Genomic DNA, 25,207 nt, shown 5'->3' with positions numbered 1-25,207 from the left:
CGATGCGATGCTAAATATGACGCGAAGGCTGTAGTAAAGTCATGTTATCGACTTGTGCACAAAGAGTGTGTGGTGTTTGTGTGTCTTCATTCAGACATAGTATATTAAACTTTATTTTTGTCTTCCCTGCATTGCTGGTCTTCTAGGGGCATATTGCTTATGTCCGTTTTCACTTGCAATGTTACACAAGAGAGTTCCATCTTTTGCTTGACCTCTTCAGTTACGTTACATTGTTATGCTTCATTATGTTGTGTTGCTCTGTTTCTGCTGCAGCGCTGCCCCTTGGAGCTGACTGTGCTGAAGGTGAAGAAGCTGGCGCTGGACGAGCCTCGGGCTATACTGGGCCTCTGTCTGGACCCGCCAGACCTGGGTGACATTGAGCGAGCCATTCTGGTTCTCAAGGAGGTTCGTTTGTTCCACAGTAAAAACTTATTAAGGGGAGACACCCCTCTTTGAAAAAATTTTTTTATTTGTGGATTGATTTCAATGAAACTTCTATGTTTCAGTAAGTTTTATGCACTGATTCTAAATCTGCATTTATTTTTTCCATACAATAAACAGTTTTCAAAATATTTACAATATTATGTTTTTCATTTGGAGTTTGATAATTTCCCAAACAATTGATGCAATGATAAAATTTAGCATACCAAATTAATGTTTAACATCTAAGGAATGTAGTAAAACAAGAATGAGTCTCCTAGGCCAATTAGGTCTAAATCTAGGGGTCGCTAAACCCATTGCAGTAAAAGTTCCCTCACCTGCTTTATACACAGTATCTTTTTAAAAAATGTTACTGACCAATATGCGCAGTGAAATTAGCCTTACTACATAGAGTAAGAGTTTCTGTTTTCAGGGAAAAAAAAAATTACTGTGCTAGCACAAATACAAACAGAAATATGTTCACTCCAAAACTGCTTGTGTGTCAAAATTGTAGTTTTGAGAAAACGAAGAAAAACGGTTTCAAGCACCTTTATGAGAACGAAAGCACCTCAAATTACGAAAATGCACCTGGGGAATAATCTGGGTGCATCCCAGATTGGTGCTTCTTTTTTGCCATCGTCTGGAGGCCCAGTGATAATGCCCGTTTTTTCCTGGAAGCAGTGGTGCGACGCAAGTCTTTTTCTTTGGCTCTTTTTGAGCCGGAGTCTGTCACATTCATATTCATTTCTTGAAGAATGGCTGTTGCTGCATATTCATTTCCAGTATTGAAGCGTAGCACTGCTTCTGCAACGGCTGCCTCCACAGCAAAAAGGGAGAAATGCTGCTCTTTGGAAATCATACTCCAGATGACTGAGTGGAATGATTCATTGGAGTTTTGGGTTCTCCCTCGCTTGCACCTATCCAGCAGCTTTACATCTGCCAAGCGCTCATACACAGGCAAAAGGGCCTTTGCCACGTCTGCTGGCAAGTTATACTTGTGCCTTGGTTGTGGCTCACCTTTTGCTGTTGCCGCATTATGACGGCACCAAGAATCCTTGCCACTTGGGCACAGGTTGTGGTTAGAGCAGCTGTCGGTTGACGTGACATGGTGGTACGTTGCCATTACCGCTCTCTGCATGGCGTCAACATCACCACAGTGAGACTTGAGTGCTCGACCATAATAGGCACTCAGCCTGTTGATGAGGTCTGCTGTGAGCCTCCCCTTGCCACCAAGTCCCCGCATGCCTTCACTTTTGTGCTTCTGGAGCAGGTTTCGAAGCGCTGCACCCATACGTTTTTGTACATGATTGATGCAGTCTTCTTTCTGAACATCTACAAAGCCGTACACCTTTGCATCCTTGATAGCATTAAAAGTGCGGCTGTCACCGTCGCACAGCATGGTTGAGTACTTTACTTTGTTGCGTTCTAAAGAACGCTGGAACAAGATTAATCCAGCCTCAACTTCCATTTGGCCAGATTTACAATCAGTGTTCTTCTGGCACTGATGGGATTTCCTCCACCCAGCATACTCATCAGAGTCGAGTCTGGGCCCAATTTCACAGCCCAAACAAAAGTTTGAAAGCACGACGTAGTCCAGGATGTAGCCGGTAAATAGCTCCGCCACTGCGCCTACTCCTATATGCGAAGAATGGCCCCGCGTCATCCAGGTGCCATCAAAGCACACAGCAATGTTGCCTTTGTGTCCAAAACACAAGTTTTCGTAAAGTGTAACCGCTTTTTCTGCACACTGCACCATAACAGCCTCAGCTGCGCGCGTCGCACCGGGGTTCAGAGCTTTTTTCAAATGCCGCTGAAACGTCTTGTTGTGGAGACCTCGGCCAGACAGGCCCATCGCTGCGAAAATGTCATTCATGGCTGTCTGGCCGTTACCTGTTGCGAGCATCGCACGCCCGGCAAGGATATTAATTTCAAACGGGTTGCATTTCTTTTCACTCTGTACCCGTCGCGAACTCCACTCGGTCGCTATCTCACCGCACCTCTCGCAGATGAGCATCAGTTTCACTGCGAGGCCGTACTCGCGATCTCCTGTCACCATCTCCGCGCGTCCTTGACAAGTCTGGCAGCGCATAAAGCCAAGGAGGGAGTTTATCGCACGCATGTCGACGGCAGTATACGCTGTCTTACGTTCGTCTGTTACCGACGCTGCCGCGCCGCCGAGTTCCGTGAACTGCTCCATCTTTCGCGTCGTTGCTGCCGTCGACGCAAGCCGCTCGAGCGTAGCCTTTTCACGAGCGCTTGCCTCCCTTACGTCGCTGTCGGTCACAGTTTTCGAGTCAATTCTCACTCGGGCGGACACTTCAGACGCGTCGGGTGCGCTGTCCACCGATGCAACTTCCAGCGAGGCATTGTTTGGTTCTCCGCGGCAGGGCGGTTGCCCGTCCGTGCGTTGATCGGCGAGTCTGGCGTCCGCAGGCGTGTTGGCTGCACTGTCCAGCGAAGCATCGTCCAGCGAAGCATTTTCTGCTTCTCCGCGACAATCGGGCGGCTGACGATCCGCAGAAGTGATGGGAGCACTGTTCAGCGATGCGTCGTCCAGCGATGCCTTGTTTGCTTCTCCGCGGCTATCATGCGGCTGCTCGTCTGCACTTGCTCCTCGTCGGTCGCTTACTTCAGACGGAAAAGAAGACGATTCCCCTACTTTCTTTTTCGTTTTCCTTCGTCTCCGGCTGAACATATACACGGAATGGTGCTTCTTCGGTCCCCCTGGCATAGTTCCGTGCAGTAGCGAGGACCTGCTCAAAATGGCGGCATGTGCAGCGCTCACGCCAGGGCAACCGGCCTAAGCCTATCAGATGGTGCCATTCGGGTCACGTGCTTTTACCGACCAATAAGAACGCGCGTTGAAGAAAACTTTGCGCTTGTTTTATTTTACTGCGGCTGGCACATGGTGGCTGGCCGAGAGAGGGTGGGAAGCCGGACGCGCGGTCTTTCAAACAAGACCAAGATGGCATAGGTGCGGCTTTTCGTTTTTGCACGGCGCGCGGTCGTAACTAGCGCTGTTTGTCCTCAATTTAAAGGGCGCTTTCAGAAACTACATTATTTTAAATCGACATTACGGCGCAATTACGCATCAGATTTAAATGGAAATTTGCTCAAAGGTGCAGAATTATGCCATGAATCCAAAAATGAAAAGATTGAAAATCGGGCTTTTTGACCGATTTTCGGTCCCAAAGAGCCGTGTCCCCCCTTAATTTGGATATCACGAAATCGGAAAGAATATGCGGGTTAACCAAATCTTGAATTTTCGAGGGTATCAAACAATCAAACAAGTGCAAACTAAATCGGCGTGCATTTACAGTAGAACCTAGTCAATGCGATGCAGTTTCGTACGATTTCCAGGCACCAGCGTTGGTGATTAAGAATGCAAGAAATGGCCCTCCGTATTTTTGCGCGTATAACCCGCCGCCGTGTATAATCTGCACCCCCAATTACAGCATCCCAGAAAGAAAAAAAAATCCCTGCGCATTATTCATGGAAGTAACTGCACACAGCACTGCTCAAATCATTACAAAAATTCTCCATTCGTGGATGTTCGACTCGTCTGCATTGTATCTTCGACCAGTGGCTCCGTTGCCCCCATTCTTCGACAATGCTGTTAAAGCAGGGTTGACACGCGAGATGTTATCGTGGACGGACAAGTCGCATGATATGTGATGTGAATCGGATCATTTCGCAGCTAGCACTCGCACGACAGCGAATGACAATGCGGACTTCTCCGGAGAAGCCCTCGCATCAACAATGGCGATAGAGCAAATGCAACCGAGCTGAGAATCGCGACGATTTGGCTTAGCGCCACATCGTTAAGTGTGTGTCGCGCAGATTGTTGGACCGCCACAGAAACGCCTGACGTAAGAGTTTGCCAGCACCGCGGGCACCACTCACTAACTACTAAACCGAAAATGGCGACCCGTAAAGCCGAGGGGAATGGGCGATCGTAAAAGAGGGGAGAAGGGAGCTTCCACACGCAGGTGTGGGGAGGAGGCGGGGTTCCCTAGGCGAATGAAACTGAATGGCGGGGAACCTTGCATAGAGGTGTGGCTTCACAGCAGTGCGGCATGCGCTGCTGTGAAGCCACACAGCAGCGCATGCTTAAAACTTTTTGTGCACAAAAAGTTTTAAGATGAATCTATTCCAACTAGGCCGACTCGTAGTTATGCTTCAGTTCATTTCTAGTTCTTCCAGCCCTCTTTCTACTTGTCCGAACTATAGCTTAAACAACCCAGCAGTTCTGGTAAGCGCTTGTCCTTGTGTTGCCCCTATTCTTAGCATCTGCGAGTCGCATAGTTCGGCAGTTGGGAGCGGTCTCTCGTTCGCTTGACGCTTCTCAACGTGTAAAGGCCCGTCCACGTTGCCAGCATGGCAACTCGCCGCACGCCGTTTGCGGGCCGCCGTGCAACGGCGGTCTTGCTCGCAAACGGCGAGATTTCCTTGCTGTAGAGGGGATGGGATCCGATACCCATTTGTGTGGCAGCCGTACGGCGAAGTGGCCAATCGGCGACCGAGGAGCGGTCACACTGGCACCGATGGCAGCCTCACCGCCGCTGATCGCTCGGTGGCGCCGATATCGTCGCTAGGCCTCCTCCAGTTCACTTAAAAGCTGAAGCTGACGACGCTTCGGAATGAATCACCGATGCTCACAAGCCGCAATATTTTCTTACCGTTGTTGTCGCTCTTCTCAATAATTATAATAATCGTGACATGCACTTCGAGTTGCCAGTTGTTTACCTCTGCTGGCTGAGCATGCGTATGCATGAATAGACGACGCTGCATAGTTGTACGTCAATATTTCTTGTGACCTACATGACCAAGTCGTGTTGTTTCCTCTCCTATGACATCATAGCGTCACCTGGAGCCCAGAAACCGAAATCGTTCGGTATAATAATGCTATTATTAAATTATTTATCAAAAATATATGAATCCCGCGGTGTGTATCATGCTTCCTGAAGCAGTATGCAACGCTTGAATCGGAGAATGTGCGAGCGCAAATTGCCATGTCTCCACCCCTTTAATCCGGAGTCCCCCACTTTGGTGTGCCTCATAATTGGATCGTGCTTTTGGCACTTAAACCCCATAATTTAATTTTCTTTGTTGCAATAATTTGCAATAATAGATGTAAAGATATAATGGATGTAATAAAGTATTTTCAGACCTCCTTTCAATTTTGTTGTAACGAGCTTCAAGTGTATATAAAGCTTGATAGGCAGGTTTTGTGGACTTTTCCATAATGTCCTTTAACCTTGTAGGTGAGCGCCTTGACGACTGTGATTGGCGGCACCTTCTACCCGTATGATGGAGAGCTGACCTTTGTGGGCAAGGTCATGGCCCAACTGCCCATGGACGTCTGCCTCAGCAAGATGATCCTGTTTGGGTTCGTCTTTGGCGTGATGGATGACTGCATCATCATGGGTGTGTGTGGATTCAATTATCAATTCGAATGTATCGTATTTACTGGGGTCTAATGTGTCCCCGTATGTAACATGCGCAGAGCTTAAATATAATACGCACCCCATCTCGTATCGCCTGTAGCCCCCCCATCCCATTTTCGCTGTCTAGAGCATGAAACCTGTAGAATTTACCTTCACAGAATGTCTATGTATATACATTTCATGGCCATCTTTGTCACTGTCAGACAAACTTTGTTGTGGCTTGTAATCCACTTTGTATTTTTCATGTGGTCCATTGTGATTGGTGTCTTCCGCATTTTTTGAACAACCCAGTAGCCATCACGAATGAGATGGTGGCCCAAGCCTTAACTAACACTTTGCTAGCTCATCCGATGACTCGCACAAGTTTCTGGAAGAACAAAACATGGAACACTGCTCCATTTTTGTTAGCTTAGCACATAAAATCAATTTTCTTTGAGCAAGCTTTTGATATAAAAGCAGCCTGTTGTCACCAACCTACGCAAAAAAATTTTGTCCCCATCATATGATAAATGCACTGATGCTGCTGAAAATGGTGGGCTGTTGCCAATGCCTGTGATCAGGTTTTGGATTCCCCCCTATCCAATTGCAACATGCAGGTAATCTTCAGGCAGTCCTTTCTTTTTTAATTTAGGTGCATGTTAGCAAGCATCAAATGCAATATCTCAAACTTGCCAGATTTTAGTGTAGCTTTAGCTTACGTTTAAGGTACTCGGATTTTATGTCTTCCAGTTTATTATCCTTATTTTTTTCTGCTTTTTCTCATGTGCAGCGGCTTGCCTCTCAATCCAGTCCATGTTTTCGAGGCCCTTCCAGAAGATGCTTGAAGCATACAAGTAAGTATTCACGCGCACGCGCGCACACATGCACACGCATGCAGGTTTCTCGAGCCCCATCGCCCATGTATTATCACCTAATGTTTACAAAAACTTTGTGCTTCGAAACTTTGATGCTGGCGGGAAAAAGCTGATCAACTCTGCACAAGCCTTGTGCGATGCAAGTTGCTCCTTCGTATGCACAATGACATGAAAGTGGAAAATGGTCATCTACCCAACTGTGGCATGAAGCTACAATGGAAGCCCAAACAGCTTTTTTAAAAAAGGGCCTCGTAGCTGAAGGAAAACTGCTCCTCCGCCTTTCCTGGGCGGAGCTTTCTTTCTGAGAAACTCGTACTGGGTCTCCTTTGTAGCTTCGTGCTAGTCTGTTGCCTTATCGTTCCATGTGTTGTCCTGTGTAGATTATTTTTTTTTTTCATGCATTGGGTACTCTGGTAGTAGTCGTAGACCTCTGGCAATTCAACTTCAGTTAGATTTTTTTTGTTGTTGTTGTTAATTCAATCCCTACCGAAGGTCTCGACAGGCGCCCATGTGTTTCTGCAAGAACCAAAAATTGACCTTAGCCGGATGATTCAAATTTAACCGGTTGGCATGCACATGCCCAATTCCTAGGGTGACCCGATTCCTATGGTGACCCCGGTAGGGACCTTTTTACTGGCAGCATCTGTCTTGGCAGAGCTTAGGGGACAGCGATTACCGTATTTACTTTATTGTACTGAGAGTTATTTTAATGATTTTCTTTGCTTCAACACGAGCCTCGTGTTACATTCTAATAACGGCAAAATTCACAATTTTAAAACAAGTGTCCTAAATTCTGCGATTTTCAGCATTACATTGCCAACCTGCACCTTTATGTCTTGAATCAATCCATAGACAAGTCGACCGAAGTCATAAGTTGTTTTGTTGGAATCGACGCCATTTTCACTGTACTTGTGACTCGTGTTGCAGTTATGGTGCCCCAGTAACCTGTGGTCTTTCGTACTTTGACTCCGCTTATTCAGGAGTTGAAACCATTGATAATGGGCTAATAATGGGTATAGGTGCGGACAGGAAAGTGGTAAGCCTCTATATTCATTCACTTCGCGGAACAAGTTTTCATTACTAGCGTAGAAAAGGATCGCCAAGCTTCCCTTGTTTTTAATTTCATGCCGAAATACAAGTGCCATTAGCAACCTGCCTTGAACGTCAAAACTGTTGTGGAAATTCTCAAGTTGGGCTTGACTTTTTTGTCTGCCCTCCCCCCAGATCTCGCATGGCCTGGGCCGAGGGATCGTTCAGCGACTGCTTGGCCATGCTGAAGGCCTACAAGGTACGACTGTGCTTGCGTGGGCATCAAATGTGTCATTGGACTTGTTTAGCTGCATCATACCTTTTTGGGACAAACAAAAAGTGTGCCTGTGGGTATCTGACGCCCAGCGCACAATTTCATTCGAGGCTGTCAAAAGCCTCAAGGTGACGGGAGTCTCAATCGGTATGGACATCGCAAACTAGTTTTGGGTGGGCACACTGAGGCGAGCTCTCATCTGACAAGGGATGTGGAAGCAGCGAGACAATTTTATAAAATCGTCCCGTAAAAATTCTTGCATTATTCTGCATAGCAGTGCTTGTATAGTTTGAGACTTCATTCAGTAGCCATAAGTCTGGATCGTGTGAGGCCCGCACCCTGTAGAAGTATTCTAAAGAAAAATGCAAGTGCAGGCCTTGCGTTACTAAATACAATAGCACTTGTATTTTAAGGCTTTTTGACACCACATTTATATTTTATTTGTCTTTGTGTGCGTGTTTTGCTTTGTTTTCCCACTTCTGGCAATTGAAGGCCAACTGCAACAGAATTTGATTTTCCCTAAGGTTCTCATAAATGAGTAACACATAGTACTATTGAAGCAGTCTCGGCAGAGGTGCTGCATTCGTAATGGTCCGATTTTCTTATCGGAAACTTTCAAGAAGCACTTAAGAATACAATGCTTGCACCTGGCAGTTAGTGGTTATCATCAGGGTTGGTACACTTCCTTGACATCCTCGAAAACCGTTGAATTTGGAAAAACGAGATTGAAGGACCCTTGGAAATAAAAATAAATGTTAAACAATACTAACCACCATGTCAGAAGGCGATTAACATCATTACATTGGAAAAGTTAACCTAGAAAAGTGACCTGAAGAGATTAAAGCGTGTGTTCAACTCAGCAGCCGCTTAGCTATGAGAAATTGCAACTAAGAAGATGTCACTATTTTTCAGCGCATGTGTATGAGTAAGATTTCTTTTCCCCCTTTGAATAACTTTTGTTGGCATCCGCGGAATCCTTGAATGGTCCTTGCAGCTACAGTCTCCACCAAATTTCAAAAATCACGCCACAGAGCTGTGCATTCTGAGTTGTCTGTCACTTCTGGTGAGCAGTAATGGTGACCTTTTTTTTTTTCAGTTTTGGTATCAGAATGCTTACTTTTGGAAGCTTTCCGTGATGCATCCGTACATATTTCAAATGTATAATTTTGAGCAGAGGTTGGTCTATGTCAGCGATATCTGGAACTGACCTTTTCACACAGTTCGAGGTTTTGAAGTTGCAGTTGGTCTTTAGTGGGTGTAGTATTCGCAATTAAATCATCGCATTGCTCCTTCACGTCCACCCCTCCCGTCTCCCACGCTCGCAGGTGTGGCAGAACATGCGCCTGCAGGGCGTGTTCTCCAGGCGCGACGGCCTAAATGAGCGCGAGTGGGCTTCACGCAACTTCCTCCAGCTCAAGCGCCTCCTCGAGGTTGAGCAGCTGGTCCGGGAGATCCAGATGCGGCTGACCAAGTTCAACATCCACTACCTCGACCGCCCCAACCGGCCCCCACTCGACCCCGACCAGCACCTCGTCATCCTCCGGGTGGGCTTACTTACGGATACGCTACATTCAGCTGATCGTCTTTGAGGTGGTGCGCTCCGGCTGTGCACTCTCACATTTAGCCGGTCGAAATCAAAAGTTCGGAGCACGTTGAGCTGGTCCTTTCAGAGTGCCATACTCAGGTTCAGTGTTTGGAGGCGCTTTCACCTACAAAAGACCTTCATCACCCTCATCATATGGCGAGCTTTCTCACCATATCGACACACTTGTGCCCCGCTCTCCCATCACCCTTTCACCCCTCCAAAACACGACAGCACTGACGACCACCCTCGACAACGCCCATTGGGGAGCTGTTGGCACAGTAGACTCGTGTTTCAAAGTGGTGGAAGGTAGATAGGAGGTACACAAGTATGCCGATGCAGCTAGAAAGCTACGCTCGGGCAGTGGCATGGGATGTCTCCGGGCTTGAACTTAGTTTGCGGGCTTCCCCGGCACGCCTCCTGTGCGCAGATGGTGATCGGCGGCGCATTCTACCCCAACTACTTCGTCCAAGAGGACCTGGACGAGACGACCTGCTGTCGGGGCCTGATGACGGACCCCCTGTGCACGGTCATGGTGCACGGCATCCCGCAGAACCAGGGGGTGCTGTACGACCACGCCCTGCGCTCCCTGCTGGCGCCCTGCAGCAGCCGCATGAAGATAGTCTTCGAGGAGTCGCGCGCCGCCATCGAGTTCCTGCAGAAGGAGCGCCGGGACGGCGTCCTGCCCGCGGTGTACACGGCCGTCAAGATGCGCCAGCTGCGCCTGCCCCTCGAGCTGTCCCTGTTCCGGCCCGAGGACGCCAAGGAGAAGCTGGAGCGGTTGCTGAGGCTGCGCAGCCTGGAGAGCAGTGATGGCGATGGCGAGAAGCGGCTCAAGTCCAACCGGTGGGTGGTGCGGTGATTGCAGGCATAGGCCGTAAGAACAAGGCACCAACAAACGGGGCATGCAAAACCAGACAGGCACCGGCGGTACTCGCAACAACCACTTAATGAAGAAAATGCATGCATACTGCATTTATTCGTGGGAGGGCTGCATTTTATGTTCTCTTCCCTTTTTGCGGGGGATGGCTCTTATATGAGTTGGGCATACTACAGTTGAGCCCGGATATGTACGTATATCGAAGGTGATCACAAAATAGCTCGACATGGATATGTAATTAAAAATCTTATATACGCCTATCTGGAACCTTGGCAGGCTTTAGCCAATTTTTCGAAGATCAATAAAAGCAATTGTGAGTTTATGTGTTTGCTTCTCCAAGGCTGTGTCATTCGTGCAAAAGTTTACTCGAGTCATTTTTTTCACACTGGGGGAGTCGCTTACGCTTCAAAGTGGCCTGCCGATCGCAGCGCTAACTCTAAAAGCCCACGTTGCCCGAATGGGAGACCGCGGGGTACCTCGCAGCCATTGAAGTGCCTTTGTGCATTTTTTGTCAAGATAAAAAAGAAGGAAGTCCTCTGCCTGAATTCTTTCTTTTTCTCCACCCCCCCCCCTCTCTCCAAGCAATGCCAAGGTTATTGTTGAGGGATGATGTAGCGTGTCTCTTCTTCTGCAGCTTGATCGTGGTGCCCCGCATGGATACCCTCAAGAAAGTCCCCCTGCCACCAGCGAGTCAGATGACAGTCAACATGTACTGTACTCACGTGAGCACTGCTTTTTGTCTTCTTTCTTTCTTCTTCTTCTTTTTTTTTTTTGTCAGGACAGTGTTTGGAAGCTCGTCAGCCCTCCTGCTCCTTAATGTTGACCGCATGACACTGGCTACTTTTCAAAATCTCGAAAGATCTCGTCCACTGTGTTAATGAAACACCCTCTGCACTTACAAACCTTCTAAGGGCGTTGCCCTATGCGGTGATCCTTCTGCAGATCTCGGCCACATCTCGATACTTTGGCATCGGTTCTGTCAACTTCAACGGGCCCACGAATTGTGCAGCACAGAACGAAAAAAACAAACAAATGTGGGTGGAAAGAAACTGCCATTTCTCGTGGCGTCTTTTGTCAGTCCCAGAGCTTATTCGTCCCGGATGAGGAGGTCTTCTGCTTCTACAGCGGTGCCTGTAATGTTTGCCACATTACTGGGACACGCCTTAGCAAAAGGTGATACCCTTGAGAGCATAGAACAGCGCTTCTTAACAGGCATTTATTAACCGAAGGTTCGGAGAAGACGATTTAAGGTTCCAGCTCGCAACAGGCGCTCGACCTACTCTAGTGCTTTTACCTTTTCTTCACTGATGTTAAACTGAATAACTGCGTATTTCTACAACTGTTTTGGCCTGTTGTGGACTGAAATGGTGATAGTGCCATTACAGTTGCCACAACAACTGAGAAATTTGCACAAAGTTTTCGTGCCACTGAGTCGTGCTTCATTCTCCCCCACCTTTCTCTGCACTAGGTATTTTGATCTGCGAGTTGATGACTCCAGTCGAGTTTGTGTTGCCGACGAGGTCCGTATGCTGTCCACAAAGATAGAAATTTTAAGGGACAAGAAAAAAAGCGATTAGTTGCAACTGAGTGTCGCAGCACCATTGAGCATGTCTCCCGCTCGTTGCGGCCTTTGGCAGGTGGTGGACTGCGGCCACTTCTACGCCCGATACTCGGACCAGTCTTCCCAGCTTGTGGAGCAGCACATGAATGAGATTATCAACCACAACTCTGGCAAGAACTTAAAAGTGAGTTTGTGTGTGTGTGTGTATGTGTGTGTGTGTGTGTGCACATTTCTTTTTTTTTTTTTTCTTTGTGCAACAACGTGCATTGTCAAGAGGCAGTGCATGCATACCGTATTTTTCTTTGCGTAACCTGCATCCCTAATTAAAGCTTCCTGGAAAGAAAAAAAGGAATCCGTATATAACCCCCGGAAAAAATCGCATACACTAAAGCCTAAGTCCCTCCAATATCTCCATTCGTGCTTGTACGACTTGTCAATGTCGTATCTTTGGCTAACTGCTCTTATTCTCCCCCTCCCCCCCTTTGATGCTGATAACGCTGGATTAACGCAATGGACATGATTGTGGACTAATCAGCCGCATGACAGCGTTGACGGAGCCGCCCTCGCATGCGCAACAACGATGTTTTCATGGATAGCTCACATGGTGATAACTTATGAACTGATGGGCTGATAATAGGGGTGTGGGAATATTTGAAAAGTTAGGATATTATCGAGTGTTATATTTTTAGTCTTTGTATTCAATTTGAAAAATTTATATTCGAGAATGTTCGAATATTCGGTTGGATAGGAATGTTCGAATCAGATGGAATACATTGCTGGCTGAGCAGGAGCAAACACTTTTCTTAGGATTTGTTTCTGTGTAATCTAATAAATATTGGGGCAATATTGTGCTGAATTTTGCGATAATTTAATGCTGCTAGCGAACGTTCACTTGTAAAGCACACTTGCCCACTACACGTCTAAACTGTGCGGAAAAGCCAGCCTCTCAGCAGCAACGAGCACAGACTTGTTGACACTGAGTGTGCACTTTATTTATATATATATATTTTTTTGCAGCTCCCTCCTATCTCATCTCACCCCAATTCTGAGCTTATTGTTTGGCAAGTGTGATAAGCGACGACTGGCACAGGGTCAAATGCCTCCAAGTTTACGGGCATTTGTATTCGAGACAGCTTGGCTGCACTGTTCGGTCACAATATGCGACCTGGCATCTCCTGCGTGCAACACGAGGTCTGTGCGTGCCCATGATGTCACCGGAGGGCATACCAATGCTGAACAGGGAGCGTGTGTGCATCCTCTGCAGAGGCAAAGCCTGTCCTACACCCATACCCGCTGAGAAGCTGTGTATTTAAACATATTTTTCTCAACAGAGACGCCGTTTGCGCAGGCATTTCATGCGGCATAATAAGGCACAGGCTGGTGAGGACGGCTAGTGGGAATTACTTTTTCCAAGTTAACGTGAGCCCAATACACAATGTTTCAGTATAACCGCTTACTAGTCGTTATTTAGCATTGACAATGCAATTGAAATGTTCCAACATAACCAATTAACCTAACTTGCTGTTCCTAACTAACCTAACCTAACTTCAACATTTGATTCGACATATGAAGGTAAGTATTCGTATTCCATACGTATTCTATTCGTATTCGAGAATTTTTATATTCACGCACCCCTAGTTGACGGGCAGAATGTCTAATTGTGGGGCTTTCACCATAACGACCTTTCAGAATAACGAGCAATTTCCAGTGGTCCTGTGTGATTCGTTATATCGGGATTTGACTGTGATTGCACAGTTTGATGATTGCTTCCGTGCAGCCCCTGACGACCCAGCCAGCCCCCGACATGCTGGTGCTCGCACCATACCAGGGAGTCTACTTCCGGGCGAGGATCGAGGAGATGCTCGCCAACAAATTGGTGAAGGTGAGACGCCATTTACTTACTTACTTACTTACTTACTTACTTATTTATTTATTTATTTATTTATTTATTATATCTCCCCAGACCAGCATTAGGAAAGGGGGACGCCATTTGAGATTACATGATCTGCACACGGCCTACAATGCACATAATACATGCACAATACAATACATTAGTAATACAGTCGAACCCACGTATAACAATACTCTCCAGGGAGCGCGAAGATCAGACAAATCCATTTACTTCCCATCATTGCCATGGTGGATCAACCATTGCAGCACCAGAATTCCCTCTAGTATCTTGTAGGGAACTCTGTGCAACAAACAGAATGGCGATAGCAGGCCACACACGAGGGTGCCGGAAAAGGATGTGATGATCGCGATGTTGATGTGACCTTGCAATTCAAGCAATGCCTCCAAGATCGGCATTTGCCGTTAAATTTCAGAGGCGTAAAGCGGCAACCAGGGCAAGGCCTCGGATTTTTCCATTTAGCGTGTAATCTCTGAGGCCATACTTCATGTCTCGTCGAGGTTGCCAGAGAAGATAATGGCGACAGAGCTGGCGTACGCGACAGCCATGGACGGAGTCTGGATAATCAAATGTAGAGCTAGCGGCTGTCCGAAATATCTGTCCTCTTTACACATTAGGCCTATGGTGCCATTGGCGGTGCCACGAAGCTGTTCGAATTACCAAGCATGTCCGGATTATCGGTGTTCGATTCATCGGTCGGCGACAGTATATATGAAGGGTGTCCCAGCCAACTTTAGTCGTAGTTTAAAAACATGCGAAGAACCGGGGTAATGTTGTTTGCCATCGCTTGAGGATACTCGGACCATTTTTTTTCATTCTACCTAATTACATAATTAGTCCTACTTGATTAACCTCATTCTGTCTAATTACATAGTTAGCCCTAATTAATGCACCAACTTCTCAAATATTATAATTAAATTAAAACTGTCAATGAGAAAATTGTAGAGCAACATGAAAAACTCCCGATAAAGCTTTCTGTTGCTCAGTGCGTGCTACATAAGTGTTTTTGCGAGCGTGAAAGAAGCCCACGAATACACGCTAAGCGCCTCGAGCGACCAGTTGCGTGGCAATTCCGCATGAATTTGCAGGCTTATACCACTTCCTACTATTCTAGCACCATGGTTCAAAGCTGATGATGTGGCTGCCGATTACTTTTGCGTTTTGGTGCGGGTGTGTGGGGTGACATGTCGTGTGGGTTTAGAGTGTTGGTGCCAAACCACGAGCCGTGCGTGATGTTGGGATCACTTCAATTGCTCGCAGGTGTTTTTCCTCGATTACGGCAATACTGAGAACGTCGGCGTAGCCGCGCTCAGGAACATTGACCCGGAGACTCACGTGGACGTTCTCACCACGCCAGCTCAGGTGAGGCATGCTTAGTCTTGCTTGCCTGCTGTGTCATTCTTTAACCCCCCTGAGAAACCGTACGCACAATAGCGCATGCCAAGATAGCACATCAAAAGCAAAAGCTGTGATACTGCAGAATTTTGTATATTATAAAAAAATGTGGTTTAAGATGTGTCGCTGCATCTTGAAGCACTTCTGATTGGACCTGTACTGGAAATTTGAATATGTGTAAAGCGTTCTAACAAAGTAAATTGGAAGGCAGATGGCTTTGTTTTTACTGTCGGTGCCAGCATGTCGTCACCCAGCTCGTTTACTCCTCTCGTTGCTTTTCAGGCGTATTTACAGCTGGCTTTCTTTTTTCAAGTGGCTAGATTTGATGGGTGCATGTGAAATATCGAAACGGGGTGTAACAAAATAATGGATATACCGATGTAAATGAAATTCCCCTTGAAATCTCCATAGCGATCCATGTATTTAAAGCCTCATTTTAACGAAGTGAAATTGTCCGGCCAGTGGACATATAATGAACTAGATTTGTCTTCGAAACCAAAAGATACCCTACTCTTGCACACCGAGTACATTGCTTTCCGCGGGATTCGGCACGGTTTTGTCGCGGCAGTTCATAAGTCCTGTGGGGAATGCATTGTTGAGCAAAGCTGGTCTTTCTCACCACCGCACGAGCAGCAGATCACTATGTACAGTACTATCGTACTTCTCCATTCTCCTTTCTTGTGCATGCCTGGCTGCGTGGCTACGCGCGGTGGTGCAAAAGATTAGTGCATTCACTTCGATGCGGCATACCGCGCAGGCAGGTGCAGTTGAGTGTGGCCTTCGAGATCTCCTCGGCGTGAGTTGAAGGGTCACGCGCAAGCCTGCGCGAGTTGCGCCATGCTGTGCAGCTAGATGCGGCAGTGCGAAGCATGAGTGCATTCACTTCTCTATTCTCTAGGCTGGCCTCGGAGACCACCCCAACTCGATCTCGGGGGCACACCCAGGCCGTGCATTCACTTCTCCCCCTCTCCCGGCGACACGCCGCACAATCTGGAAGCTGGGTGTGGCCTCCGAGATTGCATTGGCATCAGTGCGATCTTGGAGGCCATTAGCGAGTCAAGCCAAGCCAGCGCGGCGAAATTCACTTACCTCCTCGATCACACAGAGGAGCACTGTATTGTGTGCCACATGCTGCTCGACCACAACGTAACTAATGAATTGGTGACGTTCTGTTGTACTGAACACCAGTAAGGCTCTCGGTTTAATAGTGGACCTGTGTCTTGCGGCAGTCTTTTATTTATTGCACAGAAAGATCTGCTTTCCAGTTTTTCTCCTGAATGTAGAAGGGCTACCCGAACTTTATGGCAGGGGGGGTTATCGTAAGGCCCATCTGTGTGACAGACAAAAGGACCGCTCATCGTGCGACTCCATCACCGTTCCGCGTGCAGCCGGTGCCGACAGTAAAGAGCAGGCACCGTCCGGGACCATTTCATTATCAGGTTCGGTGTAATTTGCCACTTTCCATGGTTGTAAAACCTCGAGAGGCACAGCAAGTTTGCACGATGCACCCATGCCATCATTTCCATGCTGGCTGCACTGCAGTGCTTGCAGCTCCTATGGACACCGGCACCACAGCCCCCTGTAGGAATGCATTATGTAATTGCGCAAACGACAACAGACAAAAAAAGAAACGCACAGGACAAGCACGGATCCACGTTTGTCTTGTGTGTGTTTTTTTTTTTTTTTGTCCGTTGTCGTTCGCACTGTTACATAATGCATTCGAATATCGACCACCAACTAGCCCACCACTCCCTGTTAAATATGTTACCCTGTAGGAAACTCCGTGGCTCTAACCAAGCTGGCTATGCTCCTACTAACCTATAGCGCTGTTGCAGCTGAGAGACACGTCTAAACAGTCTGGGTGGTCCAAGGGACAAAACGGAGAGAGGCTGAGGCCTTGTCTACGTTTACTAGCCCGAGGTCTACCATCTCAGTTAGGGTTAGACGAGTTTTGTATATAGCACACTTCCGGCTTTTGCATACAGTCCGGAAGTCAAATTGCAAAGTGACGGGCACAGATATACAGAATTATTAGGGTATAGCTTAGCAGATTAAAATTTTGGTTGCCGAAGTGACTGAATATCTTTATAATGCGTCTGCGCCCCCATGTTGCAACCAGGCGTTTGAGTGCAAGCTGGCAGAAGTGAGGCCTGCGGCCCTGGCCAGCGGGAAGGACCAGTGGACGAAGCCTGCCCTGGAGATGTTCAGCCGTTTGGTCATGCAGCAGTACCTTGTGGGTCGGGTGAGTTTGTTGTGCGCCCCTGCTCCTGTTGGGCTTCAACATCGCCTTTTATCTGTTTGCCACGACGGCTTGGCAGCTTGGTGGACGCAACCAGGCCATGCTGTGATGGGAAATGACATGAACACTTGCGTGCCCTAAGTTTGAGTGCCATTCACGCTGCACCATTCATGCTTAAACGGCATTGAAACTTAATTCTACATGCAGCGTATTGCATTCTCGTAACTCTTTTTGCTGTCAAGTGCTTACCGTATTTACACGATTGTAAGTCGACCCCTTTTTTTAAATTTGAAAGTCTGAAGTTGGGGGGGTCGACTTACAATCGAAACCAAAACATGGCGCCACCAATAGAAACGATACCAACGGGAGCTACAATGTAGTTACAATTTTATGTTTCCTCTATGGCCCTACCCGTATCTTTTCGCTATCCCGCATGTTTGTTCGCTTTTCGGAAGGGTTTTTCAACATTTTTGAGAGTTTTACAGTGCATGAAACAATGATGGGTGAGGGGGTGTCGATAGTTGATGGAAGCGCCGCTGTTCCCATTTGCGGCGGCACCCTCAGAACGGTGGCGCTTGCGGGGAGCATCGGTAGTTCATGGAAGAGCAGACAGCGCTTGCGGGTTTCTCTTTTCTGTTTAAAGGCTAGACGCGTTCCACTTGACTGCCGGCTACGTGGTACTTCTATGCTTCCCCAGTAGTCATGAGTGCTCCAGGCCCACTAATTGTTCGGGACTCGTTCACAGCAGCGTTCAATAGGGCTGCCATCCTTTACGCCGAAGAAACAAGTCGCTGTGCAGCGGGCCGCAATTTCGATGTTTCTAAACGGGTGGTGCGAGAGTGGCAACTGCAGCGAAGCGAAATTTTCACCTGTGACGGCAAGTGAGAAATTTCCCACGTGCCGAAGTCTGGATGCTTTCCGGAGCTGTACGCTAAGCTCGCGGCGTACGTCGCTGAAATGCGTGATCGGTCCCTGCCAGTGAAGTGCGACGTGGTCATGAAACAAGCCCGGACCTTCGCCTTAATTTTAAGGTTCTGCTCCGCCGTGAGTACAACGAGTGGCTGGCGGCAGAAGACTGCGAAATTACACCAACCGGACCTGTCAAAAGAGCCTCCCTGACGGCTGTGTGTGGTTAGGTGCATTTGGCGTGGGCTGCTATTCTGCAAGATGTTTGCCAAATTTGAAATTTCGCTGGACCACGATGCACTGTGGGACCGCAGCAACGATGACGATGGCAGCACTAGTGAAGACGAGTAGTCCAGTGACCATGTCAGCTACTAATAATTTTCGTTATCGAATGCGCCCTCGGGTATGCACTCTTTTTTTTTTTTTTTTTCCCGGTCACGCGATATGGGGGGGTCGACTTACTTACAATCGTGTAAATACGGTACTTCTTATTCCCGGGTCGTCAATTACGGCTGTTCGTGAAAAACACATTTCTTTAGTAATTTGAAATAATTAAACTTTAATAAGCCCAATAATGTTTCTAGTGCCATTTCATAACTTCGGCCTTTCTAGTACTATTACAGTATGCTAATAAACTTACCGCCACCTACCCCATAAAGGCACTATATAAGGGCATCTGAATTTCGCACGCTGAAACCCTTTGCCGTTCGATTATTTTAACTTTTTGTCGTGACCACAGTTACGGAACTGCATTAATTGAAGCCACCACTGCCGCCGCCATTTTGATTCTGTCTTTGTCATCCTCACCAATGGGGTCGGAGTGCTGAAAGCACTCCAAGGGCCTTGCATAATGCCCTTTTCTGAAGGTCAGCTTCTCCGTAGTACGGTGGTGTTATGCAGTCGAACATGCGAAATGTATCGTGAAGTATATGCAGAATTGAGTGGTACCACTGTCGCGAGACGTAAAATGGTTTCCTTAATTATTCAGCAAAGCTTGTTAATTCAACCCTCAACAATACGGAAAAAATTGGGTAATTCTGACTCATCCTCTGGGCCCTGTAGGTGTATGCATTAGTCAATGCAATCAAGCTCTCTTTAATTCAAACTTACTTGGCTGCACATGGTTAATTTTGACAACTCTTGGAGCTCGGCAAGCGATGAGCGCCATGAAAGACCAAAAACTGCGCTAGTGCCCAACTGAAATGAAGTGATGGAGTCTGCATCTTCTTAGTCATCAGCGGAAATTGTACATGAATGACAGCAGCGCCAGAACATTTTGTGCCTATTTAGTCCTTTAAAGCCTCTATTCTTGTATTCACTGCCATGCATAACACTGTGTTGGCTGCATACCTTCATAGCTTCCATCCATGATCGTGTCTATAGCGACCACAACTTTATTCGCAGTTGTTGCAGCAAACGCTAGTTTTGGTTTCACTCGTGCGCGCGGCCGCTGTTTCGTCAGCAGCAGTTACGGCAAACAGTAGTTGAGTTCGCTTTGACTCGGTGCAAAGCTGTCGACGATGAAGAGCACCGGACAGTCTGTTGGTGACCAGCCCACTTGCGAAAAATAATCGAAATGCATGCGTGGTAGTGAAACGCATCTCGGATGAATATGCGTGCCGTGGCCATGCTGGGTAGGAAGTCGCAAGGCCTTCGCCACTGCGAGCACTAATCAGTCGCAAGATGACGAGGATTGCAACTTCTACACTGCTTTAGTGCAAAATATAAACAGGACTTGCTGATTCATTTAGTAAACAAAAGCGTGTTGGCGTAGTAACCATTCATTTGTTTTCTTTGATACCCTCGAAAATTCAACATTCGGTTAATTTGGCCATCTTTTTTTGTCCCGTGAAATCTGAATGAACAAGGCCTAAATATACACACGTGTGTGCTCCTTTCTGCAGGTTTGTGTCTAGTTTTCTTGTGTTACCTTTAGATTAAGTATTGCGAATTAACCTGGTGTGCTGTCACCATCACAAAAGGTTCGATGACATCAAAACGTATTCGTTTTTTGTTTGTTTAATTTTTATTTCTAGGTGTACTCGGTCGTTGATAATGTCGTCCGCCTGCATCTGATTGTGGGCAGTGGACCGTCGCAAGTCAACGTCAACGACGAGCTAGTGAAACGGGGCTTCGCCGACTACTGCGAGGAGAGCTTCCTTTCCAAGGTGCTTATTTATCCATTCATCTTTATACTTTGCTTCTACAGTTGACTCCCATTAATTTGACCTCTCCTAATTTGACTTTTTGCTTAATTTGAATTTGAAGAAACCATAATCTAAGGGTGAGGGGGGGGGGGGGTCAGGTGCTACGGAAGGAAAATTAATTTAGTTTGAGCAGGTCACCCCCATCAGGGGTTACTAAAAGCTGGAAACACAAGAAATTCAGCAGGCTGCACTAATGCTGCCCTTGACGTGTAGCTGTTTCATTCTTCTATTTTAACGACCAATACTCTTCTTGCTTGTGAAGCCACCTGTTACCACTTGTCTCGTGTCATGTTATGCCTCCATATTTAGTGTTCAGCATGGCATCGCACGAAAATTAGTGCTGACCGTCGAGATCAAAGAAATTCTTCAGGATATGTTACTTAAAAAAGATTTGAATTTGTTCATTTCGCTGCCACAAGTTAATTTGACCTTTTGGATAATTAGACCAAATCTAGCGTTCTCACAAGAGACGAATTAATGGCAGTCTTCAAGCGTGCACTTAAAATATACTCGGGCATTGCAGGGCTTGTGCAAGAAGCCTTTTAGTAGCAATGCATAGGGAGAACAGAAGAGATTCTGTAATAATTTGCAGAAAGGGAAAGGCAAGTCTGCAGAAAATTGCCTCTGGAGTTTGGGCTTGTCACATTATTTATGTAGACCAGGTAACCAACTAATGTTAACAGTCAACAAAATGGGTGTCATGGGAAGGGAAGTGTAGTCGAGGACGTCGGAGAATTAGGTGGTGTGATAAAATAGAATTTTCTCACATGGAATGGGCTAGCGCAAGATGGGGTAATTGGAGATCGCCAGGAGAGCCCCTCTTCCGGCAGTGCATATGAAGCGCATGGAGTTTCTTGCACAACTTGCTAGAGGAAACTCTGGCACCATGACCATTCAGCTAACATGTAACTGATGGTTACAGTCGATAACCAATAATCCAGACTCCATGGGAAACGTAAAAAAGACGTAAAATCGAAGACGTAAAGACCTAAAAATCGAATGTCCGGAAAAACTAATGATCCAATAAAAGATTGTTTTAAGGCCCCTGGATTCTTTCACAATGGCAGTGAAACCTCGTTATGTGGAAATTGTGCGTTAACACGTTTGTTATCTTGAGGTTCAGTTATGTGGTGTTCTTTGGGCAAGTTATGAAAAGTGTCATTATATTGAGAATTTCGTTATACAGTCGAATCTCAATAATTCGAACACGCTTACTTCGAGCTTTTAGTTTATTTGAATTGACGCTCTTGTCCCGTCAAAGCTATGTTTAGTCCAGTGGGCGAAAACGCCCAGTTATTCGAACGCGCAAGCATTTGGGACAGTTAATTAAAACATACTGCACTCCGACAATGCTCAGCAGCGCACCAAATCGCGCGGCATCGCCTCTGACTAGCATTCCTCTGACCCCGCCATAGAGAAAAAAGCTTAAGAGAGACTTCTCAACGCTGCGTGTGAAGAAGGAAAAAAAAAATGCCGTGTCGGAAATTTGTGCGTAGGCTTGGGCAAGCGCGCATCACCGATTACTTCTGTTTGTGATGGGTTAGTGACTTCTGTTTGTATCACGGCACCACCACGTAACTCGTAGAGTCAATGTATAAGAATGTCCGAAATTTTGGACACAGAAAACCTTTTCCGTCTGACTTTCAGGACTTTTTGCCAGGACCGTAGGTCCGAAACGGCATTAATCGAAGCCACCACCACCGCCATTTTGATTACTTCACCGCCTCGAGCCGGCGCTCTCGCACGCAGATCCGCTGGTAGCCGTAGCCACCACCGCGGCAAATACTAGGCCGAGCTACTTCGACGTTCGCTAGCAAGCTTCTTACTGTTCAGCGCCATTTTCTTTGCATTGAAACAATTCGTTGCTGTTAGCAATGGCGCCCACTCCGCCGTTGTAATCCTCGCCAATCTTTTCGGAGCGCGGAAAGCACGGCGCGTTGCATAATGCCGGTTCCCGAAAGTCAACTTCGCCCCGATACAGAAGTTTCACGCGGTGAAGCATACCAAAAGTTCGAAGGGGCAATTGTCACGGGACGTGATACGATATGAAACACGTGTGCACCCGCCGCCTCCTATCGCAGCACAAGCACCGATACACCTAATAACTCACTGTAATTTGTAAACACGTGTGAATAAATCTTGTGGAACTTCCCACTCGTGTGTTAGCTCAGTGCACACCCACCACTGCAGGTAAGTCCTCCATTAAATTAGCTTCCTTTAATTCGATCCTCTTTTAATTCGAATGAATTTTTAGGCCCCTTCGAGTTTGAATTATCGAGATTCGACTGTATTGAGGTTTAAATGTATGTGAAGCTTCACTGTATCGTAACATACCACAACCCTATAACATACCTTGGATATATCCGAGCAGACCTTTTTCTCTAGGTTATCGCAGTCTATTGTAATGGGCATTGGTTGTACTTGTTGTCATTCCTTTAAAGGGCTGGACCAATTTGCAACAAAATTTTTGACGAGCTAAAATGACCCAGTTTCTGATAAGGATAGATTCAAAGCAGCCTCTGTACAAAATTTTGCTTTGGAAACACAAGCAGATGCATTGTGAAAAGCTTGCAAAAATAGACGTTTTAAATACTAAAATGGAGACATAAAAGCTGCCATTCTTGATCACCGGAAGTAATGCGGAGCCCGAAACGTTAAATGCAGTGTAGCGCATGCGCAAACCTTTTGAGATTGGGCCACACTCGTAGCATTTTTAAACGCCGAGGCCATGTTCTGGCACCTTGGTGTTGCACTGCTGAGCTCGAGGTAGGTCATGGGTTCATTCCCAGCCATGGGGGCTGCATTTCGATAGGGGCAAAATGCAATAACGTTTGTGTGCTTATAAACTTAGATGCAAGTTAAGGAACCCCCAGGCTGCCAGAATTAATCTCGAGTCCCCCACCAAGGGGTGCCTCATACTAAATAGACTTGTGCAAGGACTGCACTTTATTTTTTTTCTCTCTTTCTTTTCCTGGAATTTTGACGAGGTGCACGGGACCATACCTTCAGGTGAAAATGGTGCAGACGCAGCTGGCAACATCCCGGTAATTGAAAATTTGGAAAACCAGTCCTAGGGCCTTGCCAAGATTCCTTTGATAGTATTACGCTACCCATTTTAGTCAATTTAAGCAAAGTAAAACTTTGTACGATATTTTTAAAATTTACAGTTTTATGATTATTTGCAGAAAAGCTGCTGCGTGATGGCCTTGCTGTTTCTCTTGTAAATTTTTCTAAAACTGATTTTGCATGAGGTGGTTTGCAGTGATAACATCATTTTATTAAGTTTGTTTGATTCACCTGCACCACCTGAACCAGCTCGCAAGGTGCAGCACCCTGGCATTCGTTTGAGCGGGTCAGCATTGGCACCCTCTGGACTGCGTTATTCGTTTTAAAAAAATGTCGGAAAGGTGCAGGGCTGGTTTACGATTTTTCTGCACCGTTCCTAGCGACACTGTCAACTTGACGCAGACGTACAGGTTCAAAGCAGCAGCACCAGCACAGCAGATGACGCAGCACACCAGTGTAAGCGCCGTTGAAGCCCCGCTTACATGTGTTTGCCGTGTCTGTGCTAGGCGGAATGTGCTTACACCTCGGAAGGTGATCATACCTGTGGCTCCCAACCTCTGAAACTTACACAGACGGTGCACGTTATGCAGACAAAACAACGCCTGCACTACATCTGCATCTCGGCATTTGTTTGAAGTGTCGCGTCGTGATCCTCCACCACTGAAGTCGAGCTGCACAATCGCGTGTAACTGGTTCACAGTGGCACAGTCAAATCAAACGGGCCTATTATTTCTTCCCCTGCCCTATGGTCATCTTATTGTTCAGAAGTTTCCACCATTATAAAGGCTAAAATGATTACCAGTTAGCTCTGGCTTTGCTGTGACTGCTTATGTACTACTCATTTTACTGTCAAGTTTTGTTGCAGTTGGCCTTTAACTTTCTCGACCAGTTCTCTTCCAAGAGACTACAAGTGACTACACGTTTTTGTTGGTTGCTGCGCAATGACAGAGAAACCACCAACTACGGGAGAGGGTGGAGTCCTACCACCAGTCGCTGACGTCGGAGGCGGTCGACCCGAGCATCATAGATGCAATGGACGAAGTTGACTCCACCAAGCTGGACATTGGCATGCCGCAGATGTCGGCGCGCAAGGTGAGTGCGCTGGCGGGAGCACCAGGCCGTTTTCCCTGCATTGCAAGCAAGCACCCGGTTTCATCTGCGTTCATACCTGCCAGCTCTCCTAAATTTCCCTAAAGTTCAGATTCCCTAAAGTTCCCTAAAGCTCATACTAACGTGAGGAAATGGTAATGGTCAGGTAGCCGATCTGTTTCGCTTGAGTGAGTGTACCACTTGCTACTCTGGTTCCACAGAGTGATGGTGAATATGTGCAGATGAAGAAGACAAAGTGTGCACACAGCGCTCGAACTACAATTTTACGGATGTCACAGGTTCTAAAAAAACAAAAAATTCTGGCCGATAAAAATTATTGCTTCTTGGT

General features: G+C 46.8%; 1 protein-coding gene across 2 annotated transcripts in view; it reads left to right on the top strand.

Moving 5' to 3' along the window:
• The window catches only part of LOC139052695 (ATP-dependent RNA helicase TDRD9-like), an 83,871-nt gene that overhangs the window by 40,351 nt on the left and 18,313 nt on the right, over positions 1–25,207 (top strand). For both annotated transcript variants that reach the window (XM_070529740.1, XM_070529742.1), the window contains 13 exons: positions 274–405; positions 5,685–5,847; positions 6,637–6,700; positions 7,946–8,009; positions 9,350–9,568; positions 10,037–10,452; positions 11,121–11,208; positions 12,124–12,231; positions 13,825–13,929; positions 15,217–15,318; positions 17,471–17,593; positions 20,533–20,664; positions 24,718–24,861. In XM_070529740.1, the coding sequence (XP_070385841.1) occupies positions 274–405; positions 5,685–5,847; positions 6,637–6,700; positions 7,946–8,009; positions 9,350–9,568; positions 10,037–10,452; positions 11,121–11,208; positions 12,124–12,231; positions 13,825–13,929; positions 15,217–15,318; positions 17,471–17,593; positions 20,533–20,664; positions 24,718–24,861 (1,860 nt within the window). The remainder of the gene's footprint in view (positions 1–273; positions 406–5,684; positions 5,848–6,636; positions 6,701–7,945; positions 8,010–9,349; positions 9,569–10,036; positions 10,453–11,120; positions 11,209–12,123; positions 12,232–13,824; positions 13,930–15,216; positions 15,319–17,470; positions 17,594–20,532; positions 20,665–24,717; positions 24,862–25,207) is intronic.

The sequence above is a fragment of the Dermacentor albipictus genome, unplaced genomic scaffold, assembly GCF_038994185.2.
Source record: "Dermacentor albipictus isolate Rhodes 1998 colony unplaced genomic scaffold, USDA_Dalb.pri_finalv2 scaffold_29, whole genome shotgun sequence".
Taxonomy (NCBI): Eukaryota; Metazoa; Arthropoda; class Arachnida; order Ixodida; family Ixodidae; genus Dermacentor; species Dermacentor albipictus.
Note: the sequence above shows the minus strand (reverse complement) of the source record. Positions and strands in the feature narration are given on the sequence as shown.